This window comes from Phacochoerus africanus, chromosome 10 (assembly GCF_016906955.1).
Source record: "Phacochoerus africanus isolate WHEZ1 chromosome 10, ROS_Pafr_v1, whole genome shotgun sequence".
Taxonomy (NCBI): domain Eukaryota; kingdom Metazoa; phylum Chordata; class Mammalia; order Artiodactyla; family Suidae; genus Phacochoerus; species Phacochoerus africanus.
This window is the reverse complement of record NC_062553.1, coordinates 3,491,590-3,509,314: the sequence shown is the minus strand read 5'-3', so window position 1 is coordinate 3,509,314 and position 17,725 is coordinate 3,491,590. Positions and strand designations below refer to the sequence as shown.

Here is a 17,725-nt window from a genome sequence, read left to right as displayed (position 1 = left end):
GGGGCCTGGGGAGGTGGGGAGCGCCCTGTCACAGGAGGCGTGCTCCGAAGAAGGCCGCTTGGCTGGGGTGCTGCAATGACAACCATGTGGATGAGGCTTCATCATCCACAAAGGAGAGTCACCTGCACCAGTCTCCCCACTAGCCGCTCTCCGCACAGGGGGCGTGCGGACATGGTCAGAGCCCCATTTTCAGGTGCCTGAGGCTCAGAGGGAGGGGCGACTTGCCGAAGCCGCTTAGCTGGAAGGGGGCAGAGCCTTTTAGACCTGAGGGCTTCCAGACTCTTTGTAGACAGAGACCAGAGACGCGCTGGATACGCGTGGCTTTGTTCGGGGGATTGATGCTAAGACCGCTCTGAACGTCCGCGTTCCTTTCAGCTGTGGCCTGCTTAGAAAACATGGTGAAGGCAGCTGCGAAAATTTGCTTTTCAGAAACGACCAAATGTTATTTTAAAAGTGCTTTTCTTAAAATGCATCGTCCCAGACTGCAGAGCACGGCTGTCATGATTTGCCTCTTTCCAGGGCTGCGCCCCCAACTCCCCCCCAAGTCTCCTGGCTCCCTTCCACCGTCCCAGCTGCCCAGAGCCATCTGGGGACAGGATTAGGAGGTGGGGGACATCTCCAGACACAGCCCCCCGCAATTTCTCAGTAACGTCCATGTGCAGAAAAGGTGTGGGCATCTGAGCCTGCCCAGGGCAGCGGCGTCCAGGGCTGTCACCGGGAGAAGCCCCTTTCCAAGGGGCGTATCCTCCAGAGCCTGCCTCTGTGTGGGCTGCCTGTATGGCAGGAATCCCAGATAAGGCCCGACGGAGGCCGGGGTCCCTGTGCTCAGAGGCCTGCTCAAACCAGCCCGGGTTTGGGGCTCAACCTGAGCCTCCACGCAAGCCGGGCCCTGTTTGGAGGGAATTACTGCCCACGATGCGTAGGCTGCCTGTGAGCTCCCCGGGCTTTTTGGTTTTACAGAAAGAGCATTTGTAGGCTTTGGTTGTCAGCCTGGGCTTAACACAGACGCTAAAGCGGCTGAGACGTGGGGACAATCTCACTGGTGTCTCCTGCCCCCTCGAAGGAGCACTGGCGAGGTAGTGAGCTCCCCGTCCCGGCTTCCCGGGGGTGCTGGGGCTGTGGCCAGGCTGCTGCGGGGCAGGGATTCTGCCTTCAGAGAAGCCGGGTGTTTTCCAAAGGGTGGTACTTCGGCTGCCGGGGCGGGGCTGGGACAGGAGCCTCCTGTGACCCCGGGGCCTGGAGGGGACGAGTCTTGACTCTGTCTTCCCCACACTGGCAGCAGGGGAGCAGCTTGGCGGTGGTGAGCGGGCCTCTGTCAGATCTCTGGTTCTCTTCTCACAGAGGCAGGGCAGCCCCGGGCGTGGGCTCCACCCGTAGCAGGAGAGAACGCGTTTTCATTGTTTGTTTTATGGCTACTTTCCACCTACCTCCGTGTCAGAGAGGCTCACTTTTCTGTTTATAGAAATGGTATGCAAGTGTTCCATTTAAGTAAGAGAAGTGGGTTGATTTAAAAAGACTTCAGGAGTTCTCGTCGTGGCTCAGCGGATTAAAAACCCGACTAGGATCCATGGGGATGGGGGGTGGACCCCTGGCCTCGCTCAGTGGGTTAAGGATCCAGCGTTGCTGTGATCATTGGTGTAGGTTGCAGACGCAGCTCAGATCATGCATTGCTGTGGCTGTGGTGTAGACCAGCAGCTGTAGCTCTGAGTTGACCCCTAGCCTGGGAACCTCCATATGCCGCAGGTGCAGCCATAAAAAGAAGAAAACAAACAGGATGCCCCCACTTCATCAGGTGTCCTCCTGATGGGTGATTCTGGTGCTGACGTGGAAGTTGGTCCCTAGATGATCAGACACGTGTGTCTTGAGCCACTTAGCTGCCTGACGCCGACAGGATTCTTGGCCCTGTTTGGACAGGAGCCGGGCCACCTTGACCTGCGGCCCAGCTGAGAGCATCTCAGAGGTGTCCGCTGGGGGGCGGGGCCATTCCCACCCGCTTCTGCCGTGACAGCCAGACGCTGGTGCACAAACGCTGGCCTGCAGCCACGTGCAACCAGAGGACCTACTGTGTGCCAGGCTCTGGGGAAGCGGAATGGGCCAGCTCTTGGTCCTCATGCTCCAGGAGGGCTGGACCCCAACTGTGACCCGTCAGAGGAGCAGGATGCCACCCGGTCGGCAGGGATGATGTGCAACAAGCCGCCTGCATGGCACCTGCCCCTCCCGATGCCAGGCCAGTGGGCACAGAGCCCACCCTTGTGGAGTCTTGGGGAGGAAAACGGGCCCGTGACCGAGGGAGGGTTGTGAGGAAGAAAGTAACACGAGTCAAAAGACAAGGCATCCTCAGAAAAGCCTGAGACACGGTCTGAGGTCCCCGGAGGTCCTTGAAGAGGGGTTGAGGTCACTTGCGGTGGGGGAGGCATTTCAGGGTGAGGAGTGGGGTGAGCCAGGCTCCCAGGTGGCAGAAGCTGGTGCTTAGAGCTGAGTGGGGCAGTGACGGGGTCTGGAGGGCCACTGAGGGGTCTGGGCAGCCCGAGACACGGGTGGTGCTTGCGCCTGGGGGCGGAGCCCCCGGCGCCCTCGTTTGCATCAAGGTCCGCCCGCTGGTTGTAAAGCGAGTTTCCGAGGGACATCTCCAGCCTGTCCCCACACTCAATGGTCCTGGGAGCCACGGAGACCAGGCCTCTCTGAAGAGAACCCCAAGACGGGTCAGGACCCTCAAGATGGGTTCGAAATTGATTTCCTGCCCGCCCGGCTGGGGAAACAGAAAGGGCTTATTGGCCCCATAGGTCAGTTGGGTCCCAGACCGGTCTGTAAACCCTGAAATGGGGCGGAAGACTGTGCCGCTGTGCCTGTGTGTTTATGGATCTGCGATTCCTGACAGGGGTCCCCTTCCAGGGGACTCGGAGTCCTCACCATCCTCCTGGGTGGGGACAGGGTGGGGGTATTGCTGATCCTTTGACTCGAGGGCCTGCAGGCGGGGGCTGGGGTCGGGCTGCGGTGCTGCCGTGGGGTGGGGGTGGGGGGGGCCGGGGAGGGAAGAATAGACTGGCCTGGGGTGGGCCGGCGGGGCCTCCTGCAGACGCAGGGCTCCGTGCCAGGGCCCACAAGGCATTTAGAGACCCACAAAAATGTTTTAATTTCCTTTAAAATCAGAAGAAGAGAAATACATTTTTAGGTCAAGGAAATGTTTCGAAATATAAAGGGATGTATTCTTTTTGATGTCAGTGCATCTGTAAGATAGAATTGTTAGGAGTTCCCATCACGGCTCAGCGGTAACAAACCCGACTCGTATCCATTAAGGGCACAGGTTCGATCCCTGGCCTCGCTCAGTGGGCTAAAGATCCAGCATTGCTATGAGCTGTGGTGTAGGTCGCAGACGCGGCTTGGATCCCACGTTGCTGTGGCTGTGGTGTAGGCCAGCGACTACAGCTCCGATTCCACCCCTAACCTGGGAACTTCCATATGTGACAGGCACGGCCCTTAAAAAAAAGGACAAAAAAGAAAAGAATTGTTAATATTTCTTTGTGGAGGAAGTGGCCCACGGAGGCCCACGCGCCTCAGGCCCCAGAGTCATTTTGCAGCCCAGATGCCTAAGGGGAACAGATTCCAGAAGCAGGAACAGGAGCCGTTGCTGGTCTGTCCCACTGGCTTTTTCGGAAGATAAATGAGTCTCTGCAGGGCTCCCATGGGCTCCGGTTGCTTCTTCCCAAGTTGGTACCAGATGCCCAGCTGCCCCGCTTTCCTGACAGTCCTGAGCGACAGGGCTTTGCAGGTGACCAGCCTGTCTGGACTCCTTCAGGCCAGGGGACCTGGCTCAGGGGCTGCTGTGGCCCACATCGCAGCCCTCCCAGTCGGATGCAGCCAAAGGCCTTCCTCCCCCATCAGCCGCTTTTCCTTTGCCCTGGGCTCTTCTGCTCTGATGCGGCAGCATCGTCTCCAAAGAGATATTCTTGGGAGTAACCAGCATGTGGTTTCCATGCTGGAGACTCCCTGGCGGGGGCGGGGGGGGGGCGGAGCCTGGGGAGGGGGGGGGTTCTATTTGAGAAACAGGATGGGCAGTTTCCACCCACCTCCCGGAAATACCCTGGGCACTTTTTATGTTGAGAGAAGTGTGGCACCAGCAGCATCACAGCTTCTCCAATTACCTTTTATTACCATGAAGACCCGACAAATGCCAGCTCTTGCAGGTAGGGACGCAGAGTATCCCTTTGAATGGCAACGGCTGGAAGGCAACATCCCATAAGGTCCTTAAAGTCGGAGCTTACCTTGGCTAATAAAGAGGGTGGGTGAGATGAAAACTCTATCAGGTCCTGAGAAATGGAGGGTGGGTGAGATGAAAACTCTATCAGGTCCTGAGAAATGGAGGCGGGCACATAGCTCTTTTGAAAGGACAGCCGGGTGGGAAAGTCTACCGAGACCCCCCTGTTAAAATATACTTGATCCCTTAAACAGATTGGATGTAAAAATACCATTTTCCACAGATCGGTAATGTCTCTCCATTCATTTTCTGCTGGCTGATTTGATTTATAGGGTCCTTTCAAGGCTTAGTTCTCAACTCTCTCTTTTAAAACCCCGTGCCTGTGGAAGGTGGCTGATGGATGGAGGGCTGGGGGCCGTCTCTCCCCTGCTCTCTGTACAGGCCCAGCCCAAGGCGGGGAGCCCAGCTGTTTCCCTAGGGGACTGTGGGGAGGAGGGGGTGGGGACCCCTGGGAAGCTGAGTGCTGTGTGGGGTCTCCCGCTTCCCCTTTCTCTGGAGCCAGCTGAGTGCAGGGGTGCCTGGGGCTGTGGGAGGGCTGCCTAATTGGAGTCAGGCAGCCCCCGGTGGAGACCCCAGCCCTGCCCGTTCCCGGCTATGACCTCCAACAAGCTGAGCCTCAGTGACCCCATCTGGAAAATGGGCCAGCGGCTGTATCAGCATCGTGGGGCAGAGATAATGAAGTGCTGCCCACTGACTGGTTAAACAACAGAGATTTATTCTCCCACGATCTGGAGGCCCGAAGCCCAAGGTCCAGGAGGGGGCAGGGCCTGTTCCTTCTGACCTGGAGGGGGACTGTGCAGGTGTCTCTCCCGGCCACGGCAGTGGGGCCGTTGCCGGCGTGTTGGGTTCCGTGGCTGGGGGAGGCGTCACCGGTCTCTGCCTCCGTCTTCACATGGACTTCTCCCTGCCCGTTGCTGCTTTTCTTCCTAAGCACCCTTGTCACAGGGTTTCGGGCCCACTCGTATAATCCGGGCTGATCCCATCTCGAGATCTTCAAGTACGTTCTCAAGGGCCCTTTTCCCAAATAAGGTCACATTCACAGGCTGTTCACAGGCTCAGGGTGGAATGGTTTGGGGGCTGCATTCAGTCTGCTGTCCCCAGGGTCCGTGGCGGCCCAGAGCGGGAGGCGGGCAGAGGCTTCCGGACGTCTTCCCAGACCGAGGTGCCTGCGGAAGGGGCCTGGGAGCAGGGGGATGCGCCCAGGGAGGGAGGGGGATGGGGAGGCCAAGGATGTTGAGGAGCACAAGTTCAAGGCTGGGCGGAGGAGAACCGGATGAAGGTGCCAAACTGCAGGTGGGGAAAGGGGCGGGGCCTGTTCCCGGTGGGCGGCTGTGCGTCCTTCTGATTGGCGCGTGCTGTCCACGTGGGCCTGCGCTTGCGCACTCGTTGGGTCATTCATTCCCCAAACGCTGCCAAGTGCTGCCACAGAGGTGAGGCTGGAGGCCACCCCAGCTCCGCGTGCACTGGGGGTCAGACCGTTTATGGGGTGCTTTTGAGGCCTCATGAATAAATCAGCTTTAATGTAGCCTCCTGTTTGATGAGGGTCTCTGTGAAATACGGCCACGCTGTGATATGAAATTGGGAGCGTAAAACCTCCAGGGCCAAGCTGGTGGAGCGCCTACAGGGGCCTGGCCAGGTCACAGCCAGCTCCCCGCGGCTGGGGTGGGAGGGGTGCCGCAGGCCCCTGGCAGCCCTAGGCCCAGCCTGGCTCCTGGGCCCCAACCCACCAAGGTCAGGGGACGCCCGTCAGCGTGAAGGATTCAGCGCTGAACCAGGGAGCGTGTTAGTTGCTGGGCGTGGGCGTGGATCCTGGAGCCCCAGGCATCCACTGCGAGGGGAGGCAGCTCTGAGCCTGTGTTATTGGCACTTCCAGAGGCTAAAGTTTAGGATGGGCATTTGGTTACAGTGGAAACACCTTGCCACCCTCTGCCCCACACTGGTGTGTTAAGCTGGGATGCGCAGGAAAGTTCCCATTGTGGCTCAGCAGGTGAAGAACCAGACTAGCATCCATGAGGATGCGGGTTCCATCCCTGGCCTCGCTCAGTGGGTTAAGGATCCAGCATTGCCATGAGCTGGGATGTAGGTCACAAACTCAGTTCCGATCCCATGTGGCTCTGGCTGTGGTTATGGCAGAGGCCAGCAGCGGTAGCTCTGAGGTGACCCCTAGCCTGGGAACCTCCATATGCTGCAGGTGCGGCCCTGAAAAAGCAAAAAAGTCATACATACACACATACATGCATGCATACATACATACAAGCTGGGGTGCACAGGGCCAAGGGCCTCCTTTCAGGTGGGAGGCTTCCAGAGTCTCAAGCCGTTTGTTTTTGTTTGCCTCTGGCTGATGTGTCCCTCTGCTCTCTCCTCTTTATTACAGCATTTTACTTAAAAATAATGTGGAGTTTCAGAAATAGTGTCGAGACCCATGTGCCCTTCCCCACCCTGCTCGGCTGTCATTACCAGTGCACCTGCAGCGAGCTCTCAGAACCGGCAGCCGACGACAAGCCTCCTGTGCGGAAAACCCTGCATTTGGGTGAAAGCCGGTGCTCAGGGCCACGTGTCCTGTCGCTTTGTTTGGCCAACATCCTTCAGTGACATTCCTCTTAGAAGGGAGAGGAGCCAGTGCCCTCCCACCCCAGACCTTTGTCAGAAACCCTCCTCTCCCCTCCCCAGGCCACCAAAACGCCGTCCACCGATGGCCTCATTGTCTTGGCGAGAGCTTCTGAGACAGGAGCTTCCAAAGGGTCATCTGCCTCCTGCGTTGCAGAGGGCAGGAAAGTCTCCCCTTTCCAGATCCTTCCAGGACCTCCCAGCCCCTGGAAGCACAGCTGCTCCCTCCCGCCTTCCCTGAGTGCAGCGGGGGGGCAGGGGGCAGTGGCGCAGTCCCCCCCAGCGGGACGGAGCGAGGTCCGACTTGGGGCTGGCTGGGTGGCCTCCCTCGTCGCTCCCTGCAGCTGGGCCCCTGGCAGCCAACTCAGAGTGGCCGGGTGAGGTCACAGCTGTGGGAAGAAAGGATCCCGTCTGGGGCCAGGTGGCTCAGAGCGGGCGCGGCATCACGGAGGGCGGTCGTGCCTGTGTCCCACCCTCGTGTCGAGTGAAGAAGGGACAGGCGTCTGTCCAGCCCTCCTCGTCGAGTCAGCAGGGGTGCCAGGCCCTCCACTCATGTCATCACACTGCATCACCCCAGCCACGTGGGGACATGTGGCCTCCATCCTCCCGTGTTGCAGGCGGGGAGGTGACACTCGAGCATGGAGGACACCACACCACGGTGAGGGTTCACACGTCGCTATGCCAGGTCCAAGGCTCTGCGCCTTCCCCTGCCATGGGCCTCTCCCTGGTGCTGGGCTTCAGGGCGCATCAGGTGGAGAAGGATGGGGCCTGGCTCCCAAAGCATCACGCTTGGGCTGTGGGAAAGCCGGATGTTATCAGATGGCAGCAACTTAGAGAATCCTGGAAGCCTTCCTGGAGGAGACGGCAGCTATGCTGGCCCAGTAGGTGGAGAAGTACGGGAGCCTATGCCCGGGGAGAACCCAGGATGAGCACGGAGGTGGGCAGATGGTGGTGAGTAGGTAGGTCTGACCTCTGATTGACTTGACTGAACAAACTTTGTGCACCATAGCCTCTCACCTACATGGCCACACTCAGTATTTCTCACAAATAGCGCTGAACAAGGCCTGCCCAAACCACCCAGTGCCAGACAGGGTTTCATGGAGGTAGCACGTGCCAGCTCCTGTGCCAGCCCGAAGCCTGAATCTAGCACTTGCTGTAACCCTATTTGTACCCAGACTTTAACCCAGCCCTACCCCCAACCCTCACACGAGTTCTACCTTTAGTCCTAGCTCTCGTCCCCAGGCCCTAAGCCTGGCCCTAACCCCAAGCCTAAGCTTAACCCTGGCCCTCACCTGAGTGGCACCCTCGCTCTGGGCCCCTCACACTCATTCCTCTTGGCTGCAGCTCTGGGGGCCGGCAGCAGCGTCCCCGCGTCACAGATGAGGAAACTGAGGCTCTGGGAGGCGAAGCCTGGGAGCACACGGCTCATACGCTGTGGAGCCAGGACTCAGATGAGACCCGTGGGGCTCTGGGTGCATGGTCGTCCCCTTGTGCAGCGGGGCCTGGAGCTGGGGGGCTGGGGCAGTGTGTCAGAACGAGGGGTCTGGGGCTGGGGGACCTCTGCTCTGCAGGAGATTCTGTCGCAGGGAGGTGTCCGGTGTCATCAAAAGCTGTGGCAGGTGCTCTCCTGGCCCCCTTGGGCCTCAGAACCTCCAGGGAGGCTCCAGGACCACATGGCGAGTCCAGGAGGGCTTCGTGGAGGAGGCGGAGGGGGCGGGCGAGGCTCGGGGTGGCAGCAGTGAGCGGAGGCAGCCAGCGGCCTGAGCCAGCAGCCCTGGGTGTCTGCAGGGCGGCGCTGGCGTTGACAGAAGCCTCGCACCACCATGTGGCTCTCTGAGCCCCACGGATTCCGGATTCCCTCACCCCTCCCGCTGGCCGTGTCTTTAACGGAGAAATAGGATCCCTCTCCCTGGTCGATAAATGCAGAATCGATTTCTCTTGCTTGGAATCGACTTCCTCCTGCAGGAGGCCTCTGGGGTGAGGGTGCCCAGGGCTGAGCCCGGCGGCCTTTCTGGGGGTGGGGGTGGAGGCGGGTTTGTGGGTCAGCAGGGAGCCCCTCCTCCTTCGCTCAGGCTGGGGAGAGCTCGGGAGGGGACTCTTCTGGAAAGAGCCATGGTCATGGCCTCAGGCCGACCTGTGCGGCTCCCGCCCTGCTCTCTCTAGCGCCCCTTCGAGGCGGCCACCACCCCCTCCCACCTCAGCCTCTAATCTGGGACAGGGTCGGGGGTGGGGGGCGGCTGGTGCCCATTTACAGGACTGATCGGGAAACAAATGATGGGGAAGATGCCTTCTCTCCTGGCCCCTAGGTGCAAGCTCTCGGGAAAGCCCTGAGCTCCTGGCGGGGGGCGGGGGGGGGGGTGCACGTCCTCGCCTGCACCCTGATTCACACCGCGTCCTGGGGGTGGGGACCCTGCCTCAGTTCTGCGTCACCTGGTCCAACACCTCGCGGACCCCGAGGGAGCAGGGCTGCTCAGGGCCCAGGACCCCAGCGCAGTTAGAAAGAGAGTTCTCGGTGGCCTTCATGGTGGTGGGGGTGGAGGGAGGAGAGGGGTATTTATTGAGCGCCGACTGAGTGCTGTCGTCGGTCCATCCTCACCTGCCACAGGGGCAGCCCCTCGGGCGCGGACGTGAGCCCCCTTCCCGTGTGAGGACAGGAGGGAGGACTGTGTTCAGACCCGAGGGCCTCGGTTGCCATTGGTGACACCTGGTGACACACACGTGCACGCTCGTCCCTGACGGGTGCAGGTGGAACAGGCGATACACGGGTTCAAAGGGCTGCAGGTGGTGAGAGTCCCCAGTGAAAAGCCCCTCCCTCCTGACCCCCCCCAGAGGTCACCCGGGTCAAGTTTCTCACGGTCCCTCCCAGCCTGTCTTCGCGCATCTCGAAGTGGACGGGAATCTAGTTCCTTGCCTCCCTCTCATTCCTTTAATTGCGGTAAAACTCGAGGAATATCCCCACTTTAACCACTTCCAAGTGTGCGACGCGGTGGCTTCGCCCCTCCCCTTGTGCACAGAAGTGTCGTGGCGCTGCCCGTCCGCTGGCTCCTGTCATCCGCACGCCCTCCTGGGGCCTTCCTGCCCTGTCTGTGGCACATCCTTCCTCCTGGACGTCTGTGTGGTGTCCCCATGCCCCTGGCGAGTGGCGGGGCCCGGTGGCGGACCTGCAGGGTGTTTCCGGTCCTTAGATATAAACAGTATCCAGGCAGTGACTTTGGACGTCCGTCACCCCCTCTGCACAGGACATTGCAGAGGGCCCCCAGAGCGCAGTGCTGGGCCACGGGGCTGACGGGCTGTCCCTCTGCTGGCTGCTGTGTCCCCACCGCGGGTGTGTCCCAGGGGCCTGGAAAGAGGCTCCTTCGTGAGCGAGTTCGATTCCCCTCCTGCCTGCGGCTCTTCCCCTCATCCTGGTCAGCCTTTACCTCCCTGGACTTGCGTCCTGCCAAGGGCCAGAAGCAAGGACACCAGCCTCCCGCCCTGGGCTTGTCTGTTAGGAGGTCTGCACCCTCCGGATGGGGCCCAGCAAAGCTCTGCTGTTGGGGAAGCATCTGCCTTGTCCCCCAGGACAGAGGAGGACGCTGGGTCCAGAGAGGTCAGGGGACATGGTGACACTGGGCAGGCCTGAGGCTCAAGGCAGGGCGGTGCCCGCAGGCCTCACACAAGGTCCGCCTGCAAGCTGCCGTCCCGCAGATGGCACGGGAGGAAAGTCCCCCTGACGGCCTCGCCTTCCACACCACCAGCCGTGGACCAGCCGCCGTGCCCAGTGCGTGCGGCCCCCACGTCCTGTCTGCAGGGAGGCACTCGACTGGGCTGCGTCCCTCCACCCCCGCCCCTGGGGGCATCTCCTGAGGACAGGGAGATGAAGCGGGTCCAGTTCCCAGTGTACTGTGGGCATTTGGCTGATTCCTCTTGTCAGGCAGTGACATCAGGGGATCCCTCCTGTGTCTTGAGAGCCGTTCCCCTGGGGGAGCGCTTTACAGGTTTTAAAGGCCTTTGATACCCCCTCTCCGAGGCACCGTCATCTTTCCGTGAGGTCACGGGGGATGGAGCAAGGACATTTGTCCCCGTATCTGAGACGAGTAAACGGGGACTCAGGGGAACAGAGAGTTTGTCCAGGCAGTGGGGCACGACCAGCCTTGGTGCAGGTGAAACACACGGAGATCTTCTGTACCCCGAGGGACCCTGCCAGGGCCCAGGAAGCACCCCCCGCCCGCCCCCACTGGCCTCACTGAGAACCTCATCCTTTTTGGAACAGGATGCGAGATGCTGTAATCGGATCAGGCCTCCATAAAGGATCTTCTGGGGGTGGGGTGGGGTGCAGAAACCCTCCCTTTGTGTGTGGGCGTGTCCCAGACTCTCCATAAAATCCTACTGAAAATCCCCGCGGGGGCGGCCTCCCACCCTCGCTGTGCTTGAATGCGAGTTTGTAGAGCGTGAAACACACGCCTACGACTTGGCTGCTCCTCCGAGCATCCTGGAAGCATGTGTGCAGAGGGAATGTCATTATCAGTGGGCCCTGTGGACCCTGACTGCCTTCTCCTTGGTGGATCTCCACGCCCGGCAGGCATATTGAGAGATTAGACTGTTTGTTGAATGAATACTCAAAAGCCAGCATAAGATGCCTTGTTCTCTGCCGTCCGTCTTGACCTCCCTTTTCTCTTCCTAACATTTGATTCCTGATTTGCTTTACTTGTTCCCCCATCTAAGGCCCACCACGTGTAAGTCGTTGGGTTCTTGAGGCCGTTGTTTTAATCTCTCTGTTCCTCAGTTTGCTCATCTATGTAATGGGGCCGTTGGTGCATGTAAGGTGTGGAGAAGTGGTGTATGAGTATTTGCTGTTATCATTGTCATCTCTGGAGGGCTTGGGGAAGGACCCTGACCTCCTTCCCACTGTTGGCATCTCTCCTGTGGGGGGCAGTGTGTCACAGTGCAGAGCCAGGAGTGGGGTTCTGCCAGGGGACGTATCCAGGTCATCCTGGGCTGGATCCTTCCCCTTTCTGGGCCTCGGTCCTCAGGTGGGCTTCCAAATCCATAAAATCTGGTGTTCCAAGGTGACGGAATGTCATACACATGCCAGAGCCTGCGTCTACACCTGGGCAGGTGCACGGGGGAAAGGCCACATCACAAAACAGTTTTGGCTTCTTGGAGCCATTGTTCTGCTGGTTAACTCACTCGGCAGCAGGAGGGAGACTGTGCAGAGGGCCAGAGGAGCACTGCAAACACAGATACCAGCATGTGCAAAGGCCCTGGGGAGACCGGACGTCCTGGCAGTGAGTGCGTGCCTGAGGGCAGTGACTGGTCAAGGGGAACAGGTCAGCAGCATGAGGATGGGGAGGACAGGGCCCTCGTGAATGATTTGAGGAGGCGCAGTGTCTCATGTAGGCAGGCATGAGACTCGAGGACGCAGGCCTTTTCAAGGGTGAGGACCTGCCAGTGCAGCTTCTCAAACATTGAAAGGCAGCTTCTGAACCAGCAGGTCTGGGTCAGGGCCTCGTGCAGGTTCTGCACTTCCGGGATCTCCTGGGAAGCCTGTGGGGCTGGTCCAGACCCCCTGATGAGCAACGAGGCCCCACACGAGGCCCCGCCTGGAGGGCCCTGTCTTGCTGGGCCCGAGGATGTCAGTGATATGGGGGGGGGAGTGTCTTCTGGGGCCTCACAGGCCAGCTCCCAGTGTTTCCCTTTTTCTGGGGGCAGTTTGGTTTCAGAGTCACAGTCAGCCCTGAGTTCCTGCTGCCCCCGCGCCCCCACTTTGGGGATGCAAACATGCTTTTTGACTGACAACAGAATGGAACCTGTGTTTGCGTTTTTTGTTTTTTTCTGATTATTCTTGAGCTCTTGGACGGCACACAAGGGTAAGGCTGCTTCAAAGTCCTTTCCCAGGGCTGTTGGCGGGCTCGGGGCAGGGCCGCGGTGCACGCCGTTTGCCTGGAAGGCAGACATCGTGGAGACGTGGGGCCACGATGACCACAGAGCCAGTGGGCGCCCTGGCTGGGCCTCGGGAGGCCCCTGTGCTGCAGTGGACGATGTCAGCCAAGTCCCTCGGCAGCTCTGGGCCTCGGTTTCCTCATCGGTAAAATGGGAACGACAGTAGCTGCCCCTCCCCAGGGTGGGGGGGCCTCGTGAGGAGCCGACGAGCTCATGCTGTCCACGTGCAGAGTTGGCACAGCCCAGACGCCCAGCACCCCCCACCCTAGCGCCCGGTGATCCTGCCTACCCCAGGGCCCTGGCACCCCCCACCCCAGGGGGCGGGCACTCCCGGCAGATGGGGAGTGAGAAAATGGGACCTGGGGTGACCGTGATGCTGTGGCCGGTCCTCCCCCGGCAGGAGCAACTTCTCTTTTCCCTGGATGTCCCCTACTGTTCCCAAGGATGCCGGGGAGCTGTGGGCTCAGTCGCCTCTGGGTGGAGGACACAGAAGCCCCAGCTCACATTCCAGACGCTTCTCCCACCAGATCAAACCAGCTGTTGGAAGAATAGCTCTGGGAAATTTCCTTTCCCGACCGGCTGGCTGTGGACCCCAAAGGCCCCTCATGCCTTTTAGTTCTTTGAAACCACATTGAATAGAAGTTTCCTCTGGGACGTGGCAGCTGAGAGCCCAGCCCTGAAGGCGCGTAGTTTGGGATCACGTTCCAGCTCGCCTGCAAACTGGATGAGGCCTTTCTTTGCACAGTATTTATTTATTTTTCCTTTTTTTCTTTTAGAGCTGCACCTGCAGCATATGGAGGTTCCCAGGCTAGGGGTCCAATCAGAGCTACAGCTGCCGGCCTACACCACAGCCACAGCAACTCAGGATCCAAGCCGTGTCTGTGACCTACACCATAGCTCACGGTGACGCCAGATCCTTAACCCTCTGAGTGAGGCCAAGGATCGAAGCCGCGTCCTCATGGATACTAGTCAGGTTTGTTTCTGCTGAGCCATGAGGGGACCCCCTCAGCACAGTATTTAAAGCTTCCGCTGCCAAGTGGGAGAATAACTCCAGTGCCCTGTGGGGTTCAGGGGCAGTGCTGATGAGGGGGGACTGCGTCCCTGGCGCCCAGCTGGCACCTCAGGTGCTCACAAGGGTGCGTGGGGGTCACTTGCCAGGTGCTGCCAGCTTCATCCTCATCTTCCCACAAGACGTTGTGTTGTTTCCTCACCGTCAATCCGGAAACAGAGGAGCATGGGGCTTGGAGGCTCTGACCCCGAGGCAGAGGCGTCCTTCCCGCTGCCAGCTGCAGGGTCAGGGTCCTGGCCGGGCTACCCTGCTCTCTTCGCCCCCGTGTCCCACACAGACCACCTCAGCGTGAGCCCCCAGCTAGCACGGCCTGGGTCCTGGCCTCGGGACCCCAGACTCGCCTTGGCTGAGTGTTAGGGTGGTGCCAAGAGAGCAGTGGTGCCCCTGCAGGAAGAGAGAAGGTGCCCCCCAACAGAAGGAGAGTGACCTGTGAGAGATGCCCCGGCGCTGGCCTCTGCCTGGCCCCAATGCCTTCATTATCCTCACCTGGGGACATGCCACCCTATTTCTTTCAGTGAGCAGTTTGAGGCTTGTTATGCAGCAGGTGCTGTGCCCAGTGCTGGGACATAAAACAAGACAGGGTCCCCTCCCTCAAAGGGCTCCCTATCCAGTCGTGGTACAGACCCTGTGAGCTGTGCCACATGGGTGGGGAGGGGGCAGGGCAGGAAGTGCAGCGTCTGAAGGCGTTTGGAGGGGACTTTGAATCCAGGGCAGGGAGCTGGGGGACTTCCTGGAGGCAGCGCCAGTTAGCCTGAGATCTGAAAGCTGAGTAGGATTTTGCCAAGGAATTAGAGGTGGTGGCAGAAGAGGGTCCCAAGATAAGGAACAGCCTGTGCACAAGGACAGGAATGGCTGGAGCTGAGAATACAGGGGACGGGCATGAGTTGGGGGCGGGGGTCGGCCTCACCCAGAAGGGGGTGGGAGGGGGAGCTGGTCCTGCCTGGGGCAGAACTAGAACCCAAGGGCAGAACTTCCCAGGAGACAGAGCTCAACCCCCAGGGGCACTGAGGTAGGGGCTGAGCCCCGTCCCGCTGGGTGTGCGAGTGCCGCTCAGATGGCAGGTGCTTGGTGAGGCTGTGGGTTGAGGGTTCTGCCCTGGATGGGGCCAAATTAAACAGACTTTGAGGTCCCTTCCAGCTGTCACACTCTGGCGTCTGGAAATCCCCTCTGGGAACAGCAAGACTATAAAATATAAATCAATAGGTTAAAAATACGCTTGTCTCCTGCACGCCCAGGCCCTGTCATTCTGCTGCCTCCCAGATCTTCAGAGGATTCCTGCTTGACTCGGGCAGCTGAGCGCCTGGCAGGAGAAAGTCGCTTTGTTCCCCAGCCCGGCGGGCTGAGCGCGCCTCCGCAGACGGGGCCTCGGGTTTTTTTTTTTAATCATCGCTGCCTCTAAAATGCACACCATCCCATCTCGCTTGATGTCCCCTCCTCCGATCTTCCCTGCTTTTAATCACCCGGCAAAGAAGGACCAGTCAAGCTGCTGCAGCATCTCCGCCCCGAAAACAGAGCAGAGAAAGTCCTGCTCCTGAGAGGCAAGCGAACTTGGAGATGGCCAGTGTGGTGACCCCAAATTAAGCAGGCTAACGGTTCTGCTGGGAACTGGGGTGTTCCCATGTTACCTCCCGGGGTTCCCATGGCAACGGGGATATTAGGAGTGGCTAATGGGGATTGGCAGTGAGGGAGATGAAATTTGATGTACATGAAAACACAGTGGCTCGGGAAGTAATTGGGGATGGAGCCTCTTTTCCCACCGGGCAGGTGAACGAGGCCTCATTTTCTTGTTGTGGTTCAGATGCTTTGGGGGGAGAACTTCGGGGTGCTCTTACACACACTGATTTTCATTTTTATAAACCGCCGCGTTTCCCACCCAGGCAGGCACGAGTGCAAACGCTGTGTTAAGTGGGCCCCGTGTGTGTTCTGAATCGTTTGGCACCACCAAAAAGCGTGGGTGCCGGTGATGACTCACGGGCCCCTCCAGTGCCCCCTGACACCCTGGGCCGCCCTCCCAGCCCCAGCCATCGGCTCTGTGATCAGCCGCCACTCTGGGGACGTGAGGACAGCACGCACAGCCCTTGTCCTGCGTGCGGCCCCAGCCGCGTTCCGGGGTGTCCTCCACGGCGCTGGTGGGACCAAGCCCGTCTTCGGAAGCCCGGCCCTTTGTGATCTGTGCTCACCGGGACCACCGCTGTCCTGGCGTCCCCCTGACCGCAGCTCGCGCTTGTCCAGGGCTGAGTGTGGTCCCCGTCAAGGGGCCGCTTCTGGGCGGGCCTCGAGGCAATGGGACGTTTCCAAAGTCGTCCTGAGGAGCAGGACCCCGCCCTGTGGCTGTGAGCTCTGGCGCGAGGGGACCGGGGCTCCGGACGGCCGAGTGGGGGAGGCCCGGCCGCCGACGTTGGCGGAGACCTGGCATCCGGGGCGGGGGTGTGTGTGAGACCTGGCATCCGGGGCGGGTGTGTGTGTGTGTCTCTGTATCCCGCTCTGTATCTCAGCTTGAAACCCGCTGATTTCTGCCTTTGTCTTTGTCGCCACCACAGGTGATCCTGATTCTGACGAAGTACTACCACGCAGACATGGGGAAGGTTCTGGAAAGTTCTCTGTGGCGGTAAGTCAGCCCGAGGCGGGGCCTTTCTCCTTGCACACCCACGTGTCTCGGGGGCCGGGGTCTGAGATCCCAAGGCCGGGCTGGAGCTGTCCCCGGGAGCTGGCAGGCTCGAGATTTCCTTTGGCTAGAAAATGCATATAGGAGAAGCTGAAAGCTAATTAAGAGTTTCATCAGTGGTGCGACAGGGCTGGAGAACAGACGAGCACAGAAAGCTGCTCTGCTTTCTTCCGTGTCTTTCTGTGTTGCTTTCCCCTTGCTTTTCCCTCCCCCAGGGAAGGGCCTCAGCGTTGTGAATTCAGGTCAGTGCACAATTTGCTTTGCCTGAGCTCTGCGCTCCAGGGCAGCTCCCGGGTCCACCAAACACAGCAGTTATCCTCGCCGTCCAGGCGTCTTTCTTTCTTCCCGGCTCAGCCCGAGAGCTTGGTAAATAAAGAAGGGCCGCGATCTCTTCGTGTGTGAGATGCGAATTCAGTCCCAAGAACACGCCGATGCCGTTAATCTGGCGGGAGAGGAGGAGGATTTGAGACCTCATTTTGGTTCTCATCCTCTTTCGGGTTCACCTCTGCGCCCCCAGGAAGCGGGAGGGAGGCTCCCAGCCTCTTGGGCTGTGGTTTAAAACTTCTCTCGGGCAAGGATGCTTTCTGTGTCCTGCGGGCACCCCTCACCACGGCCCCCTTCTCCAGGTGTCGAACCATTTTGGTTTCCAAGATGTGTTTCTCCAGTGAAAATGAATTCCTTTTTCTATTTGAAAACTCCAAAAGCTGCTGATCAGGACGCCTGATCCGTGTGCAGTCACCTCGAGTTGATTTAGTTTCGGCTTTTAGCTTTGCTCGCGGCAAAGGGCCTGGGTGGCTCCCCGTCGGTTCTTACTGGGGGTGGGGGGGTTCCGGGATGCTCTGGGAAGCTGCTGAAATGACCTTTGAGCTGAGCGCCATCGTGGCTGGATGAGGAGCTGTGTCGCGGTCCCCTGGTGCTGGTGAGGCCAGGCCGGGGAGCCCCGTGTTTTCCTTCCCTTCGCCAGCGGAAGCGCCTCTCCTAGCCCGCCCCTCTCAGCCGTGGGTTCGCCTCCCAGACGCCAGCTTGCTTTGCAGTCCCATCACCTGTCCCTGCAAAGGAGCCAGCGACAGATGTTTTCCGCCACCCCTGCTTCTTCCTGGGTTGGTACATTGTAGCCTTGTGCCTCGAAGCAGCTCACCCGCCAAGGAGGTGGCTTGTAACAACGCCCCTCCAGGCTCCTTCACTGTTTGGGGTGAGAGCAGAGAGC

At 59.7% G+C, this 17,725-nt stretch overlaps 1 protein-coding gene across 4 annotated transcripts in view; it reads left to right on the top strand.

The window, feature by feature from the left end:
* The window catches only part of SORCS2 (sortilin related VPS10 domain containing receptor 2), a 463,077-nt gene that overhangs the window by 163,654 nt on the left and 281,698 nt on the right, over positions 1-17,725 (top strand). For all 4 annotated transcript variants that reach the window (XM_047798311.1, XM_047798308.1, XM_047798310.1 and 1 more), the window contains exon 2: positions 16,394-16,461. In XM_047798311.1, coding sequence (XP_047654267.1) covers positions 16,394-16,461 — 68 coding nt within the window. The remainder of the gene's footprint in view (positions 1-16,393; positions 16,462-17,725) is intronic.